Raw genomic sequence first — 27,616 nt, 5'->3', positions numbered from 1 at the left:
ATGCTTTTTTTATTTTTTACATACAAAGTCCTACCATATTACCTTTGTCAATTTCATCATACCAGTCTTCAGTTATGTTAACAAGAGCAGAACAGGTTGAATGAGATGGTCTGAACCCAGACTGGTTGATATTAATTGATCCATTAGTATTTAAATAGTTGTACAGTTGGTCAAACACTGCCCTTTCAGCTATTTTTGAAATTACAACAAGTATGGAAATGGGCCTATAGTTACTTGGATCACTAGGGTCACCAGCCTTAAAAACAGGAATGACTTTAGCTCTTTTCCAGCATGTTGGAAATTTACTTGTTGTGAAGGAGTGATTGATTAAATGAGTTATAATTGGTGTAATGATAGGTGCTGCCAATTTGAGCAGCTTTGAAGGAATATTGTCTAAACCAGTTGCTTTGTTATCAGATAATTTACAAAGTTGATTAAAAACATAGTCATAAGTAACAGGAATAAAATCAAAAGTAGGTCCTTCCATATTTTGGCTGTTTTCATGGTTATAGTTACAAAAATCATTATCACTAATATTATCTGCAAGTTGAGGACCAATTTTAGAAAAGAAATTATTTAGTTCATTAGCCTTTTCTTTTGGCTCTGTAAGCGACCCTTTTTCAGTCTTAATAAAAGAAATTTTTGTACCTTTACTTTTTGAAGGAATGACATGTTTCAAATGTTCCCAAGTCTTTTTGATATTATTTTTGTGTTCATTAAGACCTTGATTTAGGAATTTTCTCTTGTTATCTTTGATCATTTTGTTAGTTTCATTCCTAGCCTTGCGGTAGGTTTCCCAACAAGTGTGATTATTTCCTGATTTGATTGCAATAACTTTAAGTTTATCTCGCTTGCGCATTGAATTTAAAACATCATCATTTAACCAAGGGGCAGTTTTCTTTCGTGTTCTACGCTTCTTATAAGGTGCATGTCTGTCAATTATACAAAGAAGTATTTTCTCAAATAACTCAGCCCCTTTGTCAACATCACTGCTATTTAAAACAACCTTCCAATCAGTATTTGCTAAATCATTCAAAAATATCTGTTCATTGAATTTTTTATAATTACGAGACTTTTTAAACTTGTGATTTTGCTTCTGTGCATGGTTATCATCTTTGCTATCAGTATTACGGTACTAGATTTAGACCCCGGTCACACGTGCATATTTTTACCAAGTAACGATGGTCGGACCATGGTACGGGTATCGTGTGACCGCACGCAACCATGGTCAGACCATGGTCCGACCATCTTTCCCCAACGATGCTAATTAGCATCATTAGCGCCCAAGTTACTATGGTCGGACTATAGTTAGTACAAGCAATCAGCCGTGTGACCACAATGCGTCATCTGATCATGCATTTCAGCGGAAACGAAGCATGAAAACTGACCTGGGCGGAAGTGAGTTGAAGTACCTGGTGATGCGTGCCTGGTTACACAGCGTTGTTTGTAAACACTCACTCAGCTCACGACATTGACATTGCATACATCATGGCCGCTCAGCGAGGAAGAACCTGGGAAGAACCCGAAGTTTTAATTCTTATCGATATATTTTGGGGAGAGAGAATCCAGAGTTTAGTGGACAACACAGTCCGTAATAAGAATGTCTACAAGAAATGCGTGATATTGCTGGAAGCACAAGGATATGAGAGGACGCACGTTGAGATACGGACCAAAATCAACAACCTCAAAAGCTTCTACCGACGACAGCCCGGTCGTGTGGGCAATCCAGGCCCAAGCGGCAGTGGTAGGCAAGGTAGATCGGCAATTTTCATGAAATTGGACGAGTATCTATCGGAGAAGCCTTCCACAAAACCTACCGTCGTGCTTGAAAGTTCCAATGATCGTAAGTAGGCATATCTTGTACAGTAAATAATACGAATTCGATGCTGCAAATCACGAAATGCGACCGCATTCCTACCCTGAGTGGGACGAATATTAAATCGAATATCAGTTCTTTCCGGACACTCATGCACATGCACTGCACGGCAAACTTCATGACCAATCCATTTAATTATATCATCATTTTGAGACAGATTCCCTTTTATTTATATAGACAACAATAATAAATATTAATATCATGAACCAAAAGTCCCTGGGAAAACTGCTACCCCACGCCATGCCTAATCTGTCACGTGGACCATGCACGGGATCGGGATCCCATGACAAACGAGAATCGGGATGCCTTTTTGATCCAACCAGTCGCATCACAGATTCTGTGCCTGTGGTCGCATGTATTATAATTTGATGACGTCAGTACGTCACACAAGTAAATAAACAAGCGGTTGTAAACAATAAGGGGCTGTAGTCTGTGCACGAATTATGAGCCCGGGGAGAAATTTTTACGAGCGAAAGGAGAGGGGGGGTGCGATTTTTGGCACACATTCATGGCATGGGGCGCCTTTTAAATATAAAAATTTTCTAAAAAGGCGTAGGCCAAAAAAAAAAAGGTTCGTCTCAAAGCGCGTTTGTAAAATCCCACGATTTGACAAAAAACAAATGCAAAATACAAAATTTTTTTATTTCAAAAAAAAAAAAATTTTTAATTTTTTTCCAGAAAAAATTGGCGAAAATCAGACTTTTTTCTCAAAATACCATGAAAGAACGTCGGGAATAAAAAATTTAAAAAAAATCGCATTTCGCATTTGTTTTTAAAAATTTCTCGTGAGCTTTGAGACAAACCTTTTTTTTGGGCCGAAAACGGTACGGAAACGCTTAGATATGCAAATTTTTGACGAACCGTTTGGAAATTTTACCCTTCCCCGGACTCATAATTATTTCACAGCCCCTAATGACATCGCACCACTTCATTTTGTTTTTGGTAAACAAAAAAAATCATAATGTGATACACTAGAAATTGGTGTGGTTTTGGGGGCTGGCATTTTCTTCGGAAGGGGGGGGGGGGGCTTACATTTTTGAATAGAAAAGATGACCAGATAGTGTGCTTATTTCATTCAAAAAGATTGATTTAAATACAATTTTAGCCAGTTTAGGGGGTAAGGTATATGGGGGGGGGGGGTCATAAAATTTGGTTGTCAAAATAGGGGGTCGCAATTTTATTGATGCTGACTTTTGTAAATTTGGGACCCCCTTCCGAAGAAAATGCTAGCCCCTAAGCTGTCTGAAACTCGCCAAAATCCAACTCGCCCAAAACCAACTCGCCCCAAAACCAACTCAGCCCGTTTTTACCAACTCTTCATTTTTTCTCCCTTTTTTTAACAAAAATGCAGCACTGGACACATTTGTGAGAAATGCGTGCAAGAGAGGACATGTCGATCGATTAATTGAAATGTATGCTGGCAAAATGGCAAAACGAGGGCGGGTAACGACAAAGTCGCAGCTATCTGCATCTGATAAGAAGGAAATAGCTGAGTTTGTGGACTATGTTGATGACAACAGAGATGAGGCTCTAATGCATATGTACAATATAGTACGAAACATGCCATCCCAAACAGGTCCACTGTTTAAAACAAAAGTGCTAGAATATGAATGCTCTGCAGATGTGATTATGCATATGTGTCAGCATCTATTGAAAGAATATGAAGGTAAGGAAATGAATAATATTGGAAAAGAGAAAGAAATGTTTACAATTTAGAGCGGATTTAGATTTTGGCTGAGTTTTGGTTTTGACCAAGTTTGAAGTGCCCGAGTTGGTTTGGGCTAAGTTGGTTTAGGCCAAGTAGACTTGGATCTGTGTTATAAAATAGTAAGCATCCCCCCTTTCCCCCAAAAGTGTAAATATGGACTATCACAGGATATCGCATTGTTGTAAGAAATTTGTGCTGTTTGTTTATATGGTCGTTTATTTCTTATTGTTTTTCATATCTCTACCAATAAATTAAATATGTGCTTGATTGATCCAATAATATTGGAAAAGAGAAAGAAATGTTTACAATTTAGAGCGGATTTAGATTTTGGCTGAGTTTTGGTTTTGACCAAGTTTGAAGTGCCCGAGTTGGTTTGGGCTAAGTTGGTTTAGGCCAAGTAGACTTGGATCTGTGTTATAAAATAGTAAGCATCCCCCCTTTCCCCCAAAAGAGCCAAAAGTGTAAATATGGACTATCACAGGATATCGCATTGTTGTAAGAAATTTGTGCTGTTTGTTTTATGGTCGTTTATTTCTTATTGTTTTTCATATCTCTACCAATAAATTAAATATGTGCTTGATTGATCCAATTTGATATCAAACTTAGGTCCAGTGTTATAGCTACACCAACATTTTTATTGAAAAATGTGGTGTGTTTTTGCCTTGTGCATTTAGGGGCTGTTCAATATTTATGAGCCCTGGGAGAGGGTAAAATTGGGAAGGGCAAGAAATATTTGACAAGCCGAAAGGGGTGGGGGCAAGCAATTTTTGGCAAGCCGAGAGGGGGGGGGGAGCAAACGAGTTTTTGCACACATTCATGGGGCGCCTTTTAAATCAAACGTGCTGAAAAGGCTTAGGAAAATGGTGCGTAAATGCTTAAATATGCACTTTTTTTTACTTGCTGTGCTTGCAACATGTATCATGACTTTTTAAAGTTTGTAAATTGGGATCCCAAAAATTTGGCATGTGCAAGGGGGGCAAAGAATATTTGGTGGGCCGATGGGGGGGGGGTGATTTTTGGTTGGCCGAGGGGGGATTTTTGGCGAGCCGTTTGGTATTCTTACTCCCCTGGGAGCTCATAATTATTGCACAGCCCCTTATATTATTTGTTTTGAAATTGATGTTTTCATGTGTTTTTTTGTGTGTGTTTTTTTTATAGCTGACCAAGATGTTGATGACGATGATGATGACGATGATGATGATTTGACACAACTCCAAGGTGATAGTCAACTAGACCAAGCACTCTCACCGTCTGCTGTTGAGGTTGTAGAATCTTCGGCTGATGAGGAGGAAGAGTCCCAGAGTATTCTGGCCCTTCACGTCACTAACCAGGATTCCAACGACTCTGATAACTCTGTCGATGAAGATGTCGAAGATGAAGACAAGCCAGCTACTTTTGGGCAGAAGAGTAAAGATTGTGGACAAAAGAAGACACCAAACTCGATTGACGAAGACGATGATGACACTGATACACCACAAGACAGAAACAAGCCCTCGACTTCTGGACAAAAGAGGAAGACTGCAAGTAAATCAGGTATAGTTATTGTTTATGTCACCATTCTCCCTCCGATTAGAACCCCCTCCAACAAAAAAAACGACACATTACTTGCCCTACACCCAAGGCCAAGGCGACTAAAAAAACTGCAGACCTTTCACAAAGAGTAGGTCAGTGGGGCATTGCTTTTCTTTCTTTCAAGAGACTCTACAAATCTGCTAAAAAAAATTTTAAAGCAAAAAAAAGTTTTATTTATTTTTCTTAGATTTTTCCCCCAATTTATTTTAAGATTGCAGCACTCTACAAACAGCAAAAAAAAAATTTTTTAAGATTTTTTAGATTTTTCCCAATTTTTGTTAGTGATTACAGCACTTACTTATGTTAGGTCAAGAGACCCTACAAATCCGCAAAAAAAATACCGTATATAAAAAATTTTGTGATTTTTTTATTTTTGTCAAAAGACTCTACAAAGTGAAAATTTAAAAAGCAAAAAAAATTATTTTAAAGGATTTTTTCCCAATTTAAAAAATAAAAATTTAAATGATAGCAGCACTTATGTCAGGCCAAGAGACTCTACAAATCTGCGAAAGAAAATATGAAAACCAAAAAAAATTTAAAAATCACAAAAACTTTTTTTCTCTTTTTTTAGATTTTGTGATTTTGGTGGGCGATTGCATATTTTTGCCTTTTTTGGAAAATCATGGTGCGTTTTTTGGCCTCCAAAATGGTGTATTCTTAGCAGCCTTACCAATAACCTTATGTCCAGTCTTCCTGTTTGAATCCATTTGGTCCATTATGCATATTGAAGGTCTGAAGTATTAGGGACGCACCATTAGATTCTCAAATAAATGGAGTTCAGCTGAAAGAGGAAGCCCCCAGAGCAGTTCTTCTGGGGTGAACCAAACCTGTCTGGTTATCAAATTAATCAGTGACAATTGACAAGTATGCTTATACCACATGTCAGGGTCATTTATTTGGCAACAACTTCCTAGCATGATCAAGGACATTTCACTCCCTGAAGGTTTGGTTTATAATTGTTGTTTGTTTTTTGTTTTTCACAGGAACCAAGCAGTCAACTAGAAGAAAAAAATCGAAGTATGACAAGGCCCTCTCATCTATGCAAGATCAATACCAAGTCATGAATGAAGATGGAAGTAAGAAGTTCCAGGAAATGCTGCTAGAACAAATGAAGATGCAGCAAGAATGGGAGGAGAGACAAAGAGAAAAGGACAAGGAAGACCGCAAGCAATTTCAACAGGAGCTGATGCAAGCAGAAAGAGCGACACTACTTGATTTTGGAAACATGCTCAAAGGCCTCTTCCAACCTCAACAGCAACAACCGCTTTCGTCCCCATTTCATCAACATGCTCAAACATACGCAATGCATCGTCCTGATATGGCCACTCAGAGACAATACAGCGCATCACCTGAACTATTCACGCCAAGACGCTTCACCCCTTCCCCACCCGAGCCAAGACGCATTTCACCAGACAGTAACATGAGTTTTGGTTCTACCCTGTCTGAAGCTGATGCATCACTTCAGTTTCAAGGTCTGTAAGTTTGAAAGTGGTAAATAACTTGATATGGACAAGAACTCAGAACATTTTGTTTTTTAAGCCACAACCATATTGTTATGATTCTGTAGATGCCCAAATCCTAACTTTTACATGAATTCTTTTGAATTTGAGAACCACCCAATGTTAGCAATCCAGAGGGCAGTAACTATCAATTATATTTCTGAATTGATAATTAAAGATAATTCTGTGGTATAATTTCTGCAGAAAGATAAATTGGGATTTGCTCATCTGCAAAATCATTTCGATGGGAAGTTTTGAAGCCATTCATCATCATTGATATTGATACAACTCATCTCAGCATTTTGCCAAATGTTTACGGCTCATTTCATTTGTTCTATGTGTATACAACAGTACTATTTTTAATTTATAGAGCCATATGTTCATCTCATTCAGTATCATCTCATTCAAGCTTAACTGTGCATACTCAGCACAACAAATCATTGATCCTCAAATGAAACAACTATCACAGCTAGGCTTGTAAACTTACTGATATTTTTTAAACTTTTATGTAGTGTATGTAGTAGTTTTAGTAGAATTGTGGTAGCTGGATTAAATTACAATGTCAAATTTGCTGGTAGTTCAACACTTTAAGGGCTCGGATAGCAACGCTTGCACAGTATTGTTTCTAGGACATATACCGCAAATTATTTGATATCATCAGGACATCCCTCATATTCAGAATGTCAATTTGAAATTTCTGATGTGCTCTTATGTCCCAGAAAAAATATGCAAACTTTGCTATCCGAGCCCTTAAGATCGGCTGGCTTTGTTGAGATGCACGTCCATTAAGTCTGGTATCTAGATAATAATATCACAATAAAAGGCAATATGGAATTCATAAGCGACATCTCATGGTGTTACAGTATTTTTATTTTGACAAAGGTGATCACAATTTCTGCATAGTGCTGTTGAATTTGTACAACTAATGAAAACAGAATATATACATTGCATTGTATACTCTAGTACTTGGGATTCATGTTTTAAAGGGGCATTTCGTGATCCACAGCATCATCCCCCACTTTTCCACAAAAAAAAGTTGAGATTTTTATACCACTTGAAACCTCTAGGTATATACATAATGTTTATGTACAAATAATTTCTTGCAAAAAGAAATTTCTTTTGGCAAAAAGATTGTAAAATTTGAAATGGATTCAACTAAAATTTTGGAAATTGGCATTTTTCGTGGATATCTACTGAAAAATGTCATAAAAAGAGGATGCTAGGATCACAAGATACTCCTTTAATGAATCAGGAATGTACATATTGAACAGGTCAATTAAACCTAATTTGATGACACTTCACTCAGGAGCTCCAGGTGTAATATCTTCATCAAACTTAACAGCTTTACTATCATTGGTCAATTCCAGATATTCTTTGTGAATACTTTTTAATGTAGTTTGATGTTTTATTTTAACACATTTTTATATAATTTTGTTCAGTTTGAAACTTTTGGGTTCTCAATAAGCAACCAGATTGGAAATGTTAATCTGACCCATGTAACAATCACTCCATGAAGAAAATGAAAACATGGGTCTGTCAAGTGTTCAAATGTGACGTTGACCTACAATACTGGTAAATCCAGTTGCAGTTGGTATTATTGAGAATCTTTTAATTGCACTTTTGAATTTTGATCAGTCACTCAAATGTATAATGTACATGTAGTACATCTTATAATCAGTAAATCCTAATATTGCCCCAATTACTTTGCTTGCCAATTTTATCTCAAACTCAACTAGTGCCACATTATTTATAATTCTATATTATCCTCACAACCCATTATTCAAAATGGGTCAAGCACCATAACACATTCTACGCATAGCATTACGCTTGGTAAGGCATACAATATTTCAGCGATAAGTGCCGTCAGTACGCATACACGCTCAACCTAAAAAATTGGGCAAAAATTTGATATTTTCTCTCATTATTCTCTGTAAATCGCACTATTTTGTGGTACATGTAATAGAATAGAAATAAAGGGTGCAGCATTATCCTTTACACCCAAATGTGTCTCGGCAGTAAAACGCTTAAATAATGGGTTTGGCTGCGCCGCCATTATTTACGCTTTTACTGCCTCTTGACACATTATTTGGGTGTAAAGGATACTGCATTACCCATTAAGTACAGTATTATTAATGATAGGCACATCAATGCATATTAAATAAGTACTATTATTAGATGTTGTTTTGTAACATGTCATGTTTTACTTTTGTAAATTAAAATAATGAAAACTCAGGTACATTTGCCGACTCATTGTGATTTTATTTGTCTCATAATCTGAACAAGAAAATGGTGCAGTAGTTGCCCTCAGTGTTCGATTTACCTGGATTAGCGTAGCAAAATGCTACTCACAATTTTGTAATTGCTACTCAAATCTGAAAGTGAGTAGCATTTTTTGCTACACAAAAAAATATACGAAAATCGATCACTGGTTGCCCTAATTTCCTTTGCATGAAGACATGAATTTTTTTTTTACAAATTGCTAGAAAAAATAGCTTTTATTAACATGATTAAGTAGGCCCTTTACTCTGAACAAATGTTCCCAATTCTTCCAAAGGTCGAGAATAGAATAGAAAATTCATGTGTAGCACTTAAACTTGCTTAAAGCACCTACAAATTTTAAGTGTACTCCTTATAAAAAAAGAAAGTTTTTTTGGTTTTTGGAGTGTCCCTGGACCTAGACCTAGATGCTAGGATCATTCATGGTTAACATAAAAAAAAAAATTTAAAAAAATTCAAGATATTTTGTATTTTTAATATGAAAATTGATAATTTGTATTCATGTCATAGTAATGAAAACAAAGTATCAATTTTCATATTAAAATACAAAATATCTTGAATTTTTTTTTTTTTAGGTCAACCATGAATGATCCTAGCATCTAGGTCTAGGTCCAGGGACACTCTAAAACCGGGAAAAAATCAAGATATTTTGTATTTTTAATATGAAAATTGATAATTTGTATTCATGTCATACTTATTCATGATTTCAAAATGCATTGAATTTGAATGCATTTTGAAATCATTAATAGAGTATGACATGAAAAGTATCAATTTTCATATTAAAATACAAAATATCTTGAATTATTTTTTTTTTTTTAGGTCAACCATGAATGATCCTAGCATCTAGGTCTAGGTCCAGGAAAAAAAATTTAAAAAAAAAAAAAAAAAAAAATTCAAGATATTTTGTATTTTTAATATGAAAATTGATAATTTGTATTCATGTATTTGAAATCATTAATAGAGTATGACATGAAAACAAAGTATCAATTTTCATATTAAAATACAAAATATCTTGAATTTTTTTTTTAGGTCAACCATGAATGATCCTAGCATCTAGGTCCAGGGACACTCTAAAACCGGAAAAAATTTTTTTAAAAAAAACACAAAAATTCAAGATATTTTGTATTTTTAATATGAAAATTGATAAATACTCGGACCAATGCGGTACTAGGTGGAAAGGTAGTTTTTGGCGGGAAAAGGTCATACAGGGGTCAAATTTCAAAATCGCTCCAATCATTTTAAAAACCATACCAAATTATTCCTCTAGTCATAAGGATTCAGAAAAAGTATAGTTTGCTTATCTGTGATGTACGGTTCTTGAGTTATAACCGAAAAGGTCAAAGGTCAAATGTTGGGTTCAACAGAGGTCAAAAAACTAAAAATTGTCTGATTTTAACCAAAATGGTCTCAAATTGTTCGACTTGCAAACATAATTCATTTAAAGAATATTTGCACTGTTTAGGTTGTTTAATTACATGCGTAACATCGAAAACTAGGTCAGGGTCGAAAACTAGGTCAGGGTCAATAGAGTTCAATGGTCAATGACCTCATTTACCCTGCTACCTAGGTAACGAAATATCTAAGATATGGCAAACTATTCTTATTTTGGAGTGTTTTTAAAGGACGAACACATTGAGACCATTTTCAAGGAGATCGGAGCATTTTTTCCGAAGTTGACCCACGTGGAGCCCAAAATTTGACCTTTGACCTTTTTGCTTATAACTTGAGAATGGTACATCACAGATATGACAAACTATACTTTTTCTGAATCCTTAAGACTAGAGGAATGCTTTGGTGTAGTTTTTAAAAAAGATTAAATCAATTGTGAAATTTGACCCCTGTATGACCTTTTCCCGCCAAAACTACCTTTCCACCAAGTATATTTTAGGTATGATGTTCAGGGGACATCTCTAAAATGTATAAAAGTGAACAAAATTCTGTTGCAATTAGTGGTGAGTGACACAACTAATTTGTTTAGATTGACTGGACTATCAGACAAACTGGCACTCTAATAAAGGAGAGAGAAAATCTGAACCGTTCTGATTCGTACCAGCGTGCACTCACGATTACATGTCACGAGTGCACGCTGGTTCGAATCTGAACGGTTCTGATTTTTCCCTCTCCTTTATTATAGTGCCAGTTTGTCTGAGCTCCATTTCTTTATTGATATTTTCCCAAGCATGGATCCTCGCATTTAATATTTAACGTCTCATATTGACTGATGTCCTGCTAGGACACCGCAGATAGGCCACCTTCTCTATTTATAATAAGTTAATACCCTTGCTGAAATACCAAACAAAAATAGTTTTGTTGCAATGTTGATACCGTATTGCACCCCAAAAAAAAATGTCTTTGGTTGTACTCCACCGAACGACAACTATAAATTTTGAAACAATTTTTAAAGATTTCTTGTCCAAATAATACTGACCCAAATTGGTTTTTTTTAATGTTTTGTTTTAATTGTTTCTTTCATTGCAACAAATAATTTAAAAATATCCCCAAATTACAGCATTTCAGGTAAATAGATCAAGTCTGTCAGCCCATAGCCCATAGATATTGGAATATCTGTGGTCAGCCTTCAAGAGATCAGTGGAGTACAAACAAGCATTCTCTTTTTTTGGGGCCTGAATCATACCTTGGCATATACACGTAAGAGGTTTATTGCAAGTTTAATGAAAGACTTTGGAAACTATGTATGGATAAAAACAAATTCACATCCATAGTGTCTCAAATTTGAAATGTCCCAATAGTCACGATTTACTGATAGATGGCAAGCTGGTCTGGAAATGTCAGTGCAAAGTGTCTGGTCAGAGCTGCACGAATTGCTTCCGCCGATGCTACATCAACTCCAGGTACGTTTTCGCCATTGACTTCTTGCTGCTGCATACGTTGTGCTCGCAATTCATCCTCAATTTCTTTGAGCCAAGATCTTTTTATTTTATTCTTGTGTATTTCACAAATGTTATGAAGGATACAGCAAGCAGTAATTACAGTTGGTACAAACTCAGTTGACGAATCATGTCTTGTAAGAAGGCAGCGCCATCTACCCTTCAGACGTCCATATGTGCCCTCAATCACCATCCTATTTCTGCTCAAGGTGAAATTAAACAACTTCTGTTCTGGTGTAAGTCGACCATTATCTCGGTAACCCTTCATCAGCCAACGTAATAATGGGTAAGCCGGGTCTCCAATAATCATGATTGGAATGTCAACACCGGAGATGTTTTCTGTTGTCTGCAAAGTACAATAAGAATAATGCAATATAATTATTTTACTCAAGGCCCCATAAAATACACCCCCTAACAAAATATTTGTCTCAAAAAGGGGGAAAAAAGCCAGTAAAATAAAGACTTTGCATTTTACAAAACAAATTATCAATTTTCATATTAAAAACACAAAACATTGTGCAATTTGTTGTTTTAGGTCAACCATGAATGATCCTAGCATTTAGGTCTAGGTCCAGGGGCACTACAAAACCGAAAAAATAAGTACCGTATTCATTCCATTTACCGCCCAGGGCGCTTAACAAAGTCATTTTGGGTGGGCACTTATTTTTTACATTGTTTGCATAATTACATACCGGTATGTAAAAAATGGCCCAGAATATGGACCCATGTTTGATACACGAGTAGTTGCATGCATGGATTCTGCGTATAAATGATAGAGGATCATGTGTAGTAAAGTCGCTGGGTGGGCGCTTATAGGGGCATGGGCGGTTAATGGAACAAATCGGTAACTTAAAAAAAATTTGATTTTTTTGTTGCAATTTTGGGTACCAGTTACCCGCCTGAAAAATGCGCCGGTACCCAGGCACAAAATAACCCGAAAATAACACCCTTGTCCCCCACCAAAAAGAACACAACCAACACACACAAAATTACTGCTACTGAAAAAGAAAGGTTTTTTTTTTGTACAGGAACATATTTGATTATGTAACATGCATTGCTAGCCGTTCAATAGAAGCAAAAGTAATTAAAATGTACTTCCAGCTTTGAAAAAAAAAATCTCAGAATTGTTTCTTTTTGTTTTCTTTTTTAAGTATAAGCAGAATTCCTCTGGTTCTAAACTTGAATAACAAGTAATTTTGGGCCTGTGACTTTTTTTCTTCAATTTTTGTACCCCCCCCCACTTTTTTTAGAAAAGACGCAATTGCGGGCGTGAAAACAGCGATCCCGTTTTCCTACAGTGCGTAGTCACTGCAATGTTTTAAGACAGGACCTTGCATGAAAATTTTTAATAGATTAAAAGTTTGCACTTTATAGATACTGTTGCGGCTTAAATCATGTACGGTACTGTACAATGAACTGTGGTCATATTAAATGAAAATCTTACCTCAGGAAACAACAATCCGTTTTGTCCTGCATCAACAATTGAGGAATGTCGAAACACACGTGCATCGTGGACTCTTCCTGGCCATCCAACATTGATGTCGATAAATCTAAAAATGATACACAAGAAAACAAGGCGAAAATAATTAGTGAATTTCTCTGGCCCTGTTGGTTGTTGGGAAATGTTATCATTTATTTTTGGTTAATTTTTTTACAAAATAAAAAAAATTAAATGTTTAATTATTGCACAGCCGCTTATCTTTCTGTTAGCCCCTGTGCTAGCCTATGACATGTCTGCCAAATTAAAACAGTAGTAGACGTAGGCCAGAGCTAGAATAGATTGGGCTCGGAGCAGATTTTGAAAAAGGGAAAAGCAGGTGAACCATTTGCCAACCCCCCCCCCCCACCCCCACATACCATGTTGTAAAAATTCTCATATTAGGGACCAATCGTTATTTACGGCAGGGGAATGGGCGTTTTGGAAAACATATCGACAAAAAAATTTGCGTTCCCCCCTTGCATCCGCTCAAAAGTTTTGGATACCCCCCTTGTTTTCCCGAATTTCTCCATTTTAAAACTGAACAATCTCCCCAGTGTAATTAGTACAATGTATAGTAATTCATGAATTCATATTCATGTACGGTAAATAAAAAAGCATAAGCTTAAAATTAGTGGCCTACCTATACTGATGGTCACAGACACCTTGCAGAATGATGGAATGGAACTGCTTTCTGTTGTGGTAATCAGCATGGTCTTTTTCAGGTGCTATTATTGGTATATGTGTACCATCAATGGCTCCTGCACACTGCACCATTCCATATTTTTGCCGAAACCCGTCGATGATTGTTTGCAGTCGTGCACCCGATGGTCGTCTAATATATTGTGGCATCAAAATATCCACAATCGCTTCACAAGTTTCACGAAATATATTCAACACAGTGCTCTTTCCAACACAAAACTGTTTACTGGTCGCCACCAGATCGGAATTTCTGGCGAGCCGCCATATTGTAATTGCAACTCTTTTCCCCACAGGTATTGCTTGCCGCATTACAGTGTCTTGCTTCGTCAGTCGTGGTCGTAACTGGTCAACAATCAGATCAAATGTTGCTCTTCGCATCCGGAAAGCTTCCACGAATCTCTTGTCATTGTAATGTGGTACTTCGTTTTCCCAAAATTTCGTATCACGAAATGCGCACCATTCAGTTCTCACAACGTGGAATCCCTCTGCAAACGCTGCTCCAGCTATCAACGCAAGCAATGCTTGTCGAACATGCATGATGTGAAGATGTTGCTGAGCATTTCGGTACATCATTCGCCTAAACACCCTCCTCCGACGAGCAGCAGCTTCTTGCCTTCTCAAGAAGAAATCTTCCATAAGCAGTCGTCTTCGTCGTAGCATTACTCGCATGAAAATTAAAGCCAGAACAACAACGACTCGTGACTCTTCTGGCGTCGCCATCTTTGAAGTTGATTTAGTTGAAGCGAAAACCCCGCGAAACTCTGGATGACCTCGTGACCCTTGACCGTTGTCAACGCAACGGCCTGTGATCGGCACTGATAGCATAATTAGCATACATGTGCGTGTGACCGCAAGTAACCATTATCCGACCATGGTACACTGCCGTGTGACCGTACATTGTTTTATCGACTATAGTCGGACCATGGTTAAGAAAACGATGGTCGGATGACGCATTTAAGCACGTCTGACCGGGGTCTTAGTCTTACCCCAAATTGATGCATAAGTGAGTGAGTGGTCACTAATTCCAGTATGAATAACACCTGATTTGCTTATCTTGTTAATATCAGAACAATATATTACATCAAGTAAAGTTTTACTATTTTTAGTTATTCTTGTTGGTTCAGATATAACTTGTTTAAGGTTGAAATTATCACAAATTTCTTTAAGTTTAATTGTATAGCAGTGGGGTGTGGTTGTCAAGAGATCACAATTAAGATCACCCATAAGAATATAATCCTTTCCTTCAGATTCAATGACCTGTAAAAGATTTTGAAAATGAACAAATAAATCAATAGAGGAACCAGGTACTCTATACCATAATACCATAATGATTGGTTTCCTCTTCAATGGCATTATTTCTATTGTTAAGAGCTCAAGTTTATCTGAATTTAGGTCATCTCTAATTTTATGGTTACATGTTTGATTTACATAAAAGGCTACACCTCCACGTCTATTGACATTTATGAATTTTCTATCCTTTCTGTACAGGAAGTAATTATCAATATTTACATTGTTATCACTTATAACATCAGACAGAAATGTTTCAGTAAGTCCCAATACATCAATGGGATTATCTTTTAAAATGTTGTTAAGCTCATCAAAATTGTCAACTAAACTACAGATATTTAGTTGAGCAATAATTGTACCATTTGAATGCAAAACACTATAAGGATTATTAATCTCATGATTTACCACATTTGTACATGTATCATCTGGTATTTGATTGTCAATAACATTAACATGACTACTTTTATCGTCATTTAATGAAGTTAAATTTACAGCACCATCATGATTATTCTCTACATTATCATTTCCGAAATGAGCATTATTTCTTACAATTTTAGTTTCATTGACACTATCTTCATCATCAAAGTCATTAACATTGTTTGCACCATTGACTTGAACATCTTGAGAATAATTTTCATTAACAATTTTCATAACAGAAGTACATGTACCAACTAAAACATTGACATTATTTACACTATTTACATTATCATTCATAATTTCTTCATCATTACATGTATCATTAGTATCATTTACACTTTTTGCATCTATCGCATCAGTTTCATGTGGATGAACAAATTCATTATTGGTAACAGAGTCTAAGTCTTTGGGAAGTGAGGGCTCCAACAAGGAAAAACAGTTGTAATAGCCTTACGTGGGTTGATTACAAGTCTACCTAAGCCCTTGTAATTTAGATGCACGTCATCCCAATATAGTTCCTGTAAAATATCTCCTGTCTGTGTCACAAAAGATGTGGCATTGTCTACAAATGAGACATTGGGGTTGTTCATTGAGTTCCTGGCAAACATACTGTTGAGATCATAGGCAACGCGATTTGGCATATTATTATGTAAGGGGCATAGTCTTGGCAGAACACCTGAGATGATCACATGAGCTGTGGGGAATTTTACCATAGTCGCGTTGATCAGTTCTGTTGCATCTTTGTGGCATTCATCAGGGGTTTGTCGCGTAGTGTTATTTGTCCAAGCTTGGAGAATGACAATTGCAGGTGAAGTTTCTTTGGAGTCTGCAACTAGCTTCTCTACATCCTTTATCTGGGCACCGCCTTTGTGATAAACTTTTGTGTTCTTACCTCTGTAGAAACGCTGTTCAACAATTCTTGCACATATAGAATTGCTGAAGATTACAATGTCAGCTTTGGAGTCTTCTTTGGTTGGGGGCTTACTAAGTTGCTGATCCATTTGTGGCTTAGGAGTACTAGTGGGTTTGGGGGGATTATGACGAGGTTTACATGTAGATGTCTGTTGTTTAGGTGGTGTCATCAGAGACATGTTAGGTGCACTTGGGACTGCTGGTGCTGGTTCCAAATTTGTCAGTTCATCCGTAAGAAGATTGAATGGATTCGGTGACGTTGATATGGCAGAATCAGGCTGGGGGCAGACACATGTTTTGGAGGTGATGATGTAGCAACTGGTATTTCAAAGTTCAAACATGTTTCTTGCCTGATCAGGCTGGAGAGCTTAGCTTCAAGGACACAATTGCGATCACTCAGTTCTCGATATGCTGATGTAAGGTGGGCAAAGTTACTGCGTACCTCTTGGAATTGGGCCAGCTGTATCTTGTAGTCTTCAACTTTTGATGTCAAAGATGATATGACATCCTTCAGCTTAGGGGTCTCATCTAGTTGAACAGGAGTTTGTGTTGCTCTATCACAAACTGAGGGGCTAATTTGGCAGCCAGCATGTTGAACTGTACTAGGTTGATAGTAGGGGGATGTAGACTGGTGGTGTGGTGCAATTGGTGTTGATGTGCATGTAGGTGCTGGTTGATCTTCAAAAGAAACAGAAAGTTCATGGTCATCATCATGTGGACTGATTTTCTGTTCAATAATGTCCAGAGTAGAACTAATCCAGGATTCATGAAAACATCCTTGAACATGAAGTAACTTGGAGGAGCTGTAACATGTTATGGTGACAACAGCTGGGGTTTCATTTTCATGTTCCATGTTGCATTTGTAGATCAGTCCATGTTTACCCTTGTTCACTGGGCATCCATATAAATTTGTAAGCTCATCTGTCACTAGATGGAATTTCTGTGGGTTCACATACACTGTTGTTGATTGAGAGTTTTCTTTAATTTTCCATAGTGAAGAGCCAAAAACTTCTTCATTGTTAAATCCAGTGAAGGAAGATCTCTCCATTAAGCTAGTGCTCATTCTTGACCAAATATGACTCATAGCTCCCATTGTATTGTTCAATATTTCCATTGTTATCTATTGATGTTGCACAGCAGGAAGTTCAAGTGGCTTGAAGATGCTTGATGATGAAACTACACAGTCAATATACTGAGATATAACAGCAATATTTGGTTCTATTTCATTAATATTTCAGTAAATATGCAGATTTATTGTAGACAAAGCACATCAAAATAATCCTGGTGTAAAACCCTTGAAGATGATATAAAATTTAGTATTGAAATGTGTCAAAAAAATGATATATTTCGGATGAAAGCTGGAGACTTCAGAGAGAGCACCCACACAGCACAGCAAACACTTTTAGGCTTTCAAAATGGTTGTGTAAGCTAACCTTTTGAAATCTACCTTTTGAAATATTTGTGATATTTGCAATAATCCACATGGTTCTGTCAAGCTAACCTTTGGAAATGTACCTTTGGAAAAAAATAAATTTAAAAAAAACCAGAAAAACACCTGTTTTAGCAATCTAAACACACAGTTTTAGTAACTACACAATCGCTTTCATCCTTCAAGTCCTAATCACTTGATATTCTAGCGACAAGTAGTATCTTGCCCTGAAATATAATCCGAGAGGAAATTGTATTATTCATATGATTTCTGACAGTAATATCACTATATAGGCTAATATGTGAAGCTTAGTAATCGAAATGCTGAAATCCAGCACCTGTGGGTGATAATGCCATGTAAACACCTTCAACTTGATCTATCTTATTGACATCAATGCTATGGATTTAACATAATGCTTGTATTGCTTAACCTGTTCACTATGCAAAGTGTAATATATTGTGCTTTGAAAACTACGGATGAGCATTTTACTTGCTTGAATATTAAACACAGTTGCAAATGAATGTGTTGATAAATAATGAATTTAAACAGTTCTCTCTCAGCAAATGTTTGACTGTAATATTTCATCCCACATCCATGGGATTTCATCAGAAAGTGAGGTGGAGTGCTAAAATCATATATTTGTTAATAGAAATTGAAATATAGGTGCCAACTAGATTTCTAAATCCATATTAGCAAAATAACAGATATTGCACAAATAAATTTGTTCAGCAATTGTGATCAGAAAATGTGATTTTCAAGTTAAATGTAGCCAGTAGTTTCTAAATTATCAGCTAAGTTGCCCTGCAATTACAAATAACATATTAAAAAGGAAAGTAAATAAAGAATAGTCGAACAGTAAATCTTCCTGACCCCCTAAAAATAAAAATAAAGAACACCCTAAAGGTGGCTCTCCTTACAGAAATGTATACAGTCATTTTGCCAGCAAAATAAAATTCAATTTTGACATCTTTGAATGAAAACCAAACCTTAGTTCAAAGGAGAAAGGTGAACAATATCAACAACAAAAAAGAATTGCCTGTGAAGGGCACATCTGATGTTTTTTCGAAAGTGCTCGATATTAGGTAAAGAATATATATGAAGAAAGCAGTTTCAAGTCAAATTCATCAGCAGGTTTTTTTTCAAATTCATCAGCAGGTTTTTTTTAATCACATATTCTTTCAAAATATTGATAAGTTGTTCGTACATTTTTGATGTCAAAATTAAAAGACTGTATATAGCATTGTCTTTTCAAGGATGGGATGGTATGCAAGTTTCTTAACTCCCTTTTCTGTTCTATATTTTGCAGGTGAAGCACAAGGTCGTGAATCCATCCTTGGAGAGGAGCTGAGCAAGAAGTATGAGGAGAATGCAAGACAACAAGAGGAAATCACAAACCTATTGGCACAGGTTGTGGATCTACAGAACAAAGTGAAAAAGGTACGATGCATGGGGAGTCATGGCCACTAATAGGACAAGTTGTGTCCTTGAGACAGTGATGTCAGTACTATGTTACTTCAAATATGTACAGATGCGCCGCCTTTGATGGGGCTTGTAAGCATGCCAGTTCTTTGAGTCAACACACATAATTTAATACTACCCCACTGGAGCACACATTGACATCACTGTCTTCTAGGAAACCAAATAGATTATAGGTTGTTTTGTTTGATTGTATCTCAATATCTGCTTTGTAACAACGGATACATTCTACTAAATTGAGTCACCTACGATTAACTCTGATGTGATGCGGGAACCTGTTTATTCAGAGGATAACATCCAGATCCAGGTCTACCCTTCGTGTAAGCCTGCACCAAATTATTATTGAAGACCGAAATAAAAAGACTAGTTTGCATCTGACGTCAAGGCAAAGGCGCAACGTGATTGGTTGCTGACCTGCGCAGTACAGCATTTTTGGTCTGGTTGACAGAATGTCAAACGCAAACTAGTCTTTTTCATTCGGTCTTCAATTATAGCATTGAGGAAATGTACAGCATACCTGCCAACTACTCCGATTTTCGCGGAGTTACTCCGATTTCCCGAGTTTTAAACCACCGAAAATCGGAGTACTCCGATTTTCTGAAAAAAAAAAATTAAAAAAAAAAAAAAAAAAAAAAAAAAATTTTTTTTTTTTTAAATATTTTTTTTTCAAAGTTTTCGGCGACTTTGGAGAACCACTCGACCTATTCTGAAGTGCTAGGATCATTCACAGTTAATTTGAAAACAATTGGAAAAAATTACAAAAATTACAGTTTGTTATCCTTAAATATGCAAACCACTAACTAATGTTTACCTCTTCATCTAGCACATATTATAAATGCATGGAAAACCAATGCATGTATAATAATGTGATAGATGAAGAGGTAAACATTAGTTAGTGGTTTCCATATTAAAGATAACAAACTGTAATTTATTTGTAATTTTTTCCCAATTTTTTTTTTAAATTAACTGTGAATTATTATATCACTTTTGAATTCGTTTAATGGTTCTCCAAAGTCAACAAAAAATTTGACATGTTTTTTTTTTTTAAATGTTTTTTTTTTCTGAATTTTTAACTTTGTATTGTGCATCATATCAGTGGCCTATCAGTCACGTAGGCCTTGTTATAAAGCCAAAAAATTGCTTCAACGAATGATCGTTATGTACAAAAGTATAGGAAACTGCATTTTTAAAAGCACATTTTCTATGTGAAGGAAGCATATTTTTCAAACTTGTAAAAACAGGTCCCAGAATGTCTTTTCACATTTTTTCAAAGGTTGCAGTCATCAAATATGTGTTGAAATTGTTGCCAGATATGGAGTATAAATCCCTCCTCAAATGCAAACCTTCAGAATAGGTCTAGAGGGTCTCTAAAGTCGCCCAAAAATTTAGAAAAAATTGATTTTTTTTTTAAATTTTCACCTTTGTATTGTGCATCATATCAATGTCCTATCAGTCACGTAGGCCTTGTTATAAAGCCAAAAAATTGCTTCAACGAATGATTGTTATGTACAAAAGTATAGGAAACTGCATTTTTAAAAGCACATTTTCTGTGTGAAGGAAGCATATTTTTCAAACTCATAAAAACAAGTCCCAGAATGTTTTTTCACATTTTTTTCAACGGTTGTAGTCATCAAATATGTGTTGAACTGTTGCTAGATATGGAGTATAAATCCCTCCTCAAAGTGTATAAAGCCTAGGGTTTCATTTTCACTTAGTTCTTTATTGTTATTTTTCTATAAAATGTGTCTTCTGTGAAGGGGCTTATAAGGGTTTTTACAGTGTAGAAACCCTCTAGTTTGGGGGGCTTTGCCCCTCAACTTCACCGGGCCCTTAAGCGGCCCCTGGACCCCGCCGTCAGAGGCGATACTATGTCGCTTCAGCCCTCACGTTCGCCATGTACTCTGTTTTCTAGGTTTTCAATGTTGGCAGGTATGGTACAGGTTTATTCTGTAAACTGTATAATCCCTGTCTTGATACTAGGGTAACTCTGAGTAGTAAAAAGGATTCACAACAATTGGTTCTCTTCTTCATTGACCTGCATTTCTGTTTGTATTATCAGTTGACCATTGAGAATGAAGAGATGCAACAACACCTACAAGCAGCCAGAGAATCACAACAAGATCTTACTGAAGAGGTATGGATTATTGTGTCTAAACATTAATTGTATTCATCTAAACCTTTAATATAGTACTGGGAACAAATCTGCTCTCTTTATTCCTATATGTATGCATTTTACTATTTAGTAACTGTACATTAGTTATTTGGAGGGCATTGTGAAAAATCTAAACATTTTGCCTTTGGAACCAAGGAATATCCTGATTCCGAGGTCCAAAGCAAACTAAGATTTTTCACAATACCCGACATATAACTGATGTAAAGTTATTAACCAAATTCATAACCGTCACTTTCAACTCGTCACTTTACAAAATAACAAGATTTTATTCTCTAAAATTGGTACCAAAAAAATTTAATCACAACTTGACACTTGCCGTTCAAAAAACGGAACAGGCTAAAAAGGACTTGCCGCTAACGACCAATTACAGCACCACAAAATCACGCTATCTATGTGCAAATACAAGGTGCTGCACACGACTGTGTCAATCAAATCGTCACAACATAAGCAGGTTTGAATTTATGACAGGTTACATAAGTGAGGATTTTCTTTTTGTGTTGTGTTATATTGAATTTTAGCAGAATACTACTTATTTTGGGTGTATCCTTCATGTAAATATGTACACAAAATTAGCCTATTGTCAAGAGTTCATTTGTGACATGATCTGGTCCATGGAAGCCAAAGGTGGCAAATTTGAAATTGAGATAAAGGCAAATATATGGAGTAAAAACAATAAAATACATAAGAAAATTGACATCACACAAAACTTCACAACTTTAGAACCAAGTATGATACACCTTTGTTTTCAGTCAAGGTAATAATTATAGTAACTCAATTTTCCAAAATGCCTCTGGCCTCCATGGACCAAATCGTGTCACATTTACGGATTAGACACCTTTTAAAGATTAAAATCTTTCCTTATCTTGATACTAGGCTTATTCATTGCATGCTTACAATGAAGGTAAGGAACAAACCAAAAGATCGATGGCGTCCTATAAACGCGAAATTTCGTTTAGGGGAGGGGTAAAATACTCGATTACGTTTGTACAAAAACATCGGTCTGAAGAATGTGTCATTATTATTATGTCAAAATTTTCAACATTTCTTTATTACGTTTCTGGCAGGGAGGGAGGGGGTCAGCTGAGAAACGAAACTAATTACGTTTATAGGACGTCATCGATCTTTTGGTTTGTTCCCTAAACATTGATCTTACATTCCATTTCAGGTTCAAGATCTGAGAGACAAGTATGATGAATGCCATGAAATGTTACTAGAATCTCAGGAGGCTGTCAAGGAAGTTCACAGGCGGTCTTTACCACAAGGCAAAGTTCCTTCGTATAATTCCCTCAATCCACTCCCTGTTTTCCCTCTGGTAAGTCTTCTGGAATACAGTATTTTTATAGACTAATTACTGTTGCTTCTATTGATCATTAAAAATAACAACTAACAAGAGTGCTAAATGCTTGCACAGGAATTTGCTGAAATGTTCTGATCTTATAATATTTACAGTAATTTCTTGGCCAAACTGGAACATGCGCATGTATGCTTTCTTCTGTACCACGCTATATTCGCGTGTGTTTATCGCGGGAGCCACTAGCGTTTATAGTGTTCCAGTTTGGCCAAGAAATTACTGTAAATATTATAGGTATTTGTATTTGATAATAATTTTATGGTTACTGATTGTCCTCATTAACATCTTTTTTAATTAATTCAATGTTCTTTATCATCTGAGGAGACAAACAAGCTATGACTGATATATAAATTGTTGCCACAACATATTATTGCCATTGACATAAATACAAAGAACATTTGTTTAACCTACATTTTAATTGCGGATTCATTCAATAGATATCCATCAGGATATTTTTGTGTCTGTCAGCAGGATTTTATCTTTGCCTGGATAAGTCCTTTTCAGAAGGCTGAAGTCCTTTACAGCCCTCTGAAAAAGACTTCTGCTGGGAAAGATTAAATCTTACTCATATTTACCGACCTAGAGTACCAAATAATTTCAAATCAAAATATTAGTGTGTGTAATCCTGGTAAAATGCCACTTCCTATGACACTATTGATGAACTTTGATTTGGAAACTTTTTATATGGAATAAACAATTATCTTAATTATCTTAATAAGTAAATATGTACAAGGTCCAAGTAGTCAGACACTTGTGACAACTGTTGTGTTTTACCTGCATAATTATGCCGGGTTCAGTGTTTGTAAATATTTGAAGTGCAGATTATGTCTAGTGTTTATAAATAGCGCAAGTGCCCAATGAATTGCAGTTATACTTATTTTTCAAATTAATGTGTGTCGTGGGATGGAAATAATTATTAACATATGTATGAAAATTGATCTGCTGTCATTCATGCATTTGTAGAATTGCATACCACATAGCAGAAGATAATAACACTGACATGTTCCAGCATGAAATATACTACAAGATGGTCATTCTCTGTGTTGATGCCCAACTTAACAACACTATAATAGCAACAAAAAACACCTCAACATGAAAAAACATTTTTTTTTAAGTTGTGATCAATTTTGTTGTAGTTATGGTGCATACTTAGATTTAGCCTCCGGTGACAGCTAAAACATTTTATTCCATTGCTCATTTGATGTACCATTTCAGTATGGTGGTGAGATGAATCTGCTCTATTTCAATTCTGTAACAGCCATTCAACAAGAATGTTTGACTCATTAGTTATTGAGACATTGTATTGGCAAGAAAACCAATCACCAGCAGTGTGAGGAGGTTGAAATTGACTTGGACAACTGTGACATGTTAATATCTCTGCATTGGGCTATTCCAGTTGAAATCCACACATCCCTTATGGAAGATGTGGCCTTAATCTTCCACATAGGGGGTTACCTGAATGGGTATTCCATTCGAAATATACATCCCCAACCTCCCCCCCCCCCCATATCATCCCTTTCATATAGGGAGTGTATCGATTTCAACTGGAATATATATCAATGCCACTGTGCTATCACACAATTTCATGCTTTTTGATAAACTCTAAAAATAACCAACCTTACATGAGGTTTAATAGCAACAAATGATGTGTGTTATTAAACTCCTAAGCTTTAGCTACCATTTTAGACTAACATTAGTTTGTATCCTGACTACAATGAAAGTTAGACCAAATTTGAATGGCAAGTTCCCCGGCCTATATATGACATTATTTCGCCTGTATCAAGCCATAACAAAAGTGGGTGAAACAACAAACAGTGGCTTCTTTCCTGAGTTCATGTATTTTCCATATATCCCATCTAATAATAGCAGGCCTGGAAAAAAATTGGGAAGTGGGAAGCTCCTTCCTGGAAAATTTGGAAGTTTGGAGGGAAAATACATTTTAATTTGGAGGGAAATTTGTCTTTTTGAAGGGAAATTTTGATCATTTTCCAGGGAAATTTTAATTTTTTCAACCCCTGATAATAGCTTGATTTTTATCTGACTAAATGTTTGATTCCATATAAGGATGTTTTCATCTAAATAATACCATCAAGAGCAACTGTTGATAGCCTTAACCAGTACAAGTGAGTGGGTGAATAGACCAGGAAGCTACAATATGTCACAAATATGTCATTGGAGATGTATGAATATAAACATGTCTTGTGTAATTTATGATGTCTTTTTTGTACTTGCTTCAAAGCATTCTCCATATGATAATAAAGTAAGTGGATGATATCTTCCGTAAATCTTTAAACTTACAACAAGGATTGTCACAGAAAAAAACAAGCTTGATTTTGATACTTGAATTTACTGGGAAAGTTTTCAAATAGGTTTTCATGTAACAATTTCAAATACAGATGAAAAGGCTATCACATAAAAATGTGAGATTAGGCAGAACATCAATTTAATTTAAGATTTGAATCCGAGAATATTTCATCTTTTGAGTTTTGAAATTAAGCTCTGTGACATCCTCGATTTACATTTAATATGGAATATCAATTATATACTCAGCAAATTAGTGGTATGTTTTGTAAACGGAAATCAATAATTGTGGCATGATGCTATCTTTTTGGTTGCCTAATACCATCTATACAACCCAGTTTTGGTTTCTTTGATTTGGGTATATGCACTTCCTTGAACACTAGAGGGTACTCTTTGTAAATGCTGCATTATTACAAGCCTGAATTCTAGTTGGGTTTTATAAAAGGGAAGCAAGTCAAAACTAGACATTTTGCAGGTATTGAAATACATTTGGTGCGTTGCTGGTAATCAACTACATGTTTTACAACATATCCAACCATGTATCACATTTTATACAGGCAGTGAGTACCCTCTGGACCTTAACCATGTTAACAATCACCCACTTTCTCTGTATGTTTGGTACATTGACTGTCAACTAATGCTCTTGGTGTTTAATGCATGAATTTGTCTTTTTTTATGTTAATTAAGCCTAAAGGGCAGCCAAGTTTTGAAACCATTTTGCTCTCTCAATGGTCATCAAGAACCATTGAATGCATTTTACTTATGGGTAAATCTATAATATGACTCGGTCTGTTTATGCTTTCTGATTGTTTTACAAATGCTTGCATATCATCACTAATCGTAGGCCTGGCCTACTGTAGGTTTTCAGGTAATGTTCATCATGTGTCATGGTATTGATTATAATTTTGTGTCTTTTGTGAATATTGTTGCACTCTATTTTCTTACTGCCTTGTAATGCTTACATCTGTGAAATGGTTTGGGGTTTTTGTTGAAAAGCTGCTTGTAACAGATATATTCTTGTGCAAAAGATTGTTTATAGTATAGGCTTAGATTATGGTTAATGAAGACATGAGTCTGTAAACTTTGCCTGTTTAGAATCTTCTGGTCCTGCACAGTTTTCACATGCAGGTCCCCATCAAACACAGTGTGGATATGTGTAGCTGGGTGCCTTATTGCTTCCTGCTGCTTACTGATGTCAGGGAATAGTTTATCGCTACTCGCAATGCTTCTGCATTTCTATCTCCCAGCATGTATCAGGGAAACATCGCATGTGATATTCTCATCATAACTGAATATCACATACATGTGTTATTGATGTCAAAGCCTATGCATTCCCATCTGACTCTGCTATTATCATTATGGATCATATCTAATCCATAAGATATTACAATGTACTATCAGCCTGTTGTTATAGTTTACAGATAACAAATGTTTATCTGTACAATGGTATAAATATTGTCATGAGGTGAATTATGGGCTGTTTCATTTAACAAGGTGCATGCTGAGTGGAATGGAACAGTTCATATTTCACTGAATGAAAATATTATGTCCATATATCATAGAATGAATACAAACATTCAATATTTGTTTTATATAACTTATATGTAAATTTGTTTTCTTCCACTTAGTAGTTTCATAATTCACCAGGACAACTAAATAAATTCTAAATATCTAAAATATGTTTATTTTTGTTAATTAATTGGCAAGTCCTGCTGGCTACTGCAAGCAAAAGTTCTGTGTGCTTTTAGTTAAAAGCTATGTGTGCGTTTCTTAGCTGTGCATACAGTCTCATTCCCACCCTGATGAGTCCATGCTTGATATGGGGAACACAGTGCTTTGAGCACTCTGGGATCATTCTGTGCAATGGTATACAATTTGAATTCAATACATATTGAATGTTTACGAGTACTGTGGTAAGAATATTTTCATGAGGTGAAATATGGACTGTTCTATTCAACAAGGCTTTGCTGAATGGAATGGAGCAGTTCATCATATTTCTCAGAATGAAAATATTTTATCCAGTGAATGAATAAAAACATTCAATATTTGTTTTATATAACTAGTGTATAAATTCCTTTTCTTCCACTTAATTTTAAAAATCACCAGGAAAGCAAAATACATTTCAAATATCTAAACTACATTTAATTTTAGAAGTAACATCCTCGCCTATAATTGGCGAGTTGTTATACGATCACGTTTGTCAGCGTTGCCATGGTAGCTCCACGTGAGTACAATGGAAAATTGACTTTTCCCAGCCGGTGATGCTAAAAA

General features: G+C 35.9%; 3 protein-coding genes across 4 annotated transcripts in view; 2 read left to right on the top strand and 1 right to left on the bottom strand.

Moving 5' to 3' along the window:
• The window catches only part of LOC140154847 (trafficking kinesin-binding protein 1-like), a 114,298-nt gene that overhangs the window by 71,656 nt on the left and 15,026 nt on the right, over positions 1 to 27,616 (top strand). The window contains 4 exon segments of the mRNA XM_072177490.1: positions 19,351 to 19,481; positions 21,580 to 21,654; positions 22,859 to 23,005; positions 25,284 to 25,304. Of these exon segments, the coding sequence (XP_072033591.1) occupies positions 19,351 to 19,481; positions 21,580 to 21,654; positions 22,859 to 23,005; positions 25,284 to 25,304 (374 nt within the window).
• Positions 1,145 to 8,658, top strand: LOC140154844 (uncharacterized). Of its 2 annotated transcripts, XM_072177486.1 has the most exons (4): positions 1,145 to 1,843; positions 3,228 to 3,542; positions 4,743 to 5,117; positions 6,140 to 8,658. In XM_072177486.1, the coding sequence occupies exons 1-4, from the start codon at positions 1,489 to 1,491 to the stop codon at positions 6,634 to 6,636; spliced, it is 1,542 nt and encodes a 513-aa protein (XP_072033587.1). In that variant the 5' UTR covers positions 1,145 to 1,488; the 3' UTR covers positions 6,637 to 8,658. The 2 variants fall into 2 exon arrangements, with proteins under 2 accessions (XP_072033587.1, XP_072033588.1); XM_072177487.1 differs by lacking the exon at positions 3,228 to 3,542 and having other exon boundaries at positions 1,148 to 1,843.
• Positions 10,442 to 14,458, bottom strand: LOC140154843 (uncharacterized). The gene is made up of 3 exons (XM_072177484.1): positions 13,941 to 14,458; positions 13,265 to 13,370; positions 10,442 to 12,166 (listed from the first exon to the last, which is right to left on the bottom strand). Exons 1-3 carry the CDS (start codon positions 14,375 to 14,377, stop codon positions 11,690 to 11,692), a joined length of 1,020 nt encoding a protein of 339 aa, XP_072033585.1. The 5' UTR covers positions 14,378 to 14,458; the 3' UTR covers positions 10,442 to 11,689.

This window comes from Amphiura filiformis, chromosome 6, assembly GCF_039555335.1.
Source record: "Amphiura filiformis chromosome 6, Afil_fr2py, whole genome shotgun sequence".
Lineage (NCBI taxonomy): Eukaryota > Metazoa > Echinodermata > Ophiuroidea > Amphilepidida > Amphiuridae > Amphiura > Amphiura filiformis.
Note: the sequence above shows the minus strand (reverse complement) of the source record. Positions and strands in the feature narration are given on the sequence as shown.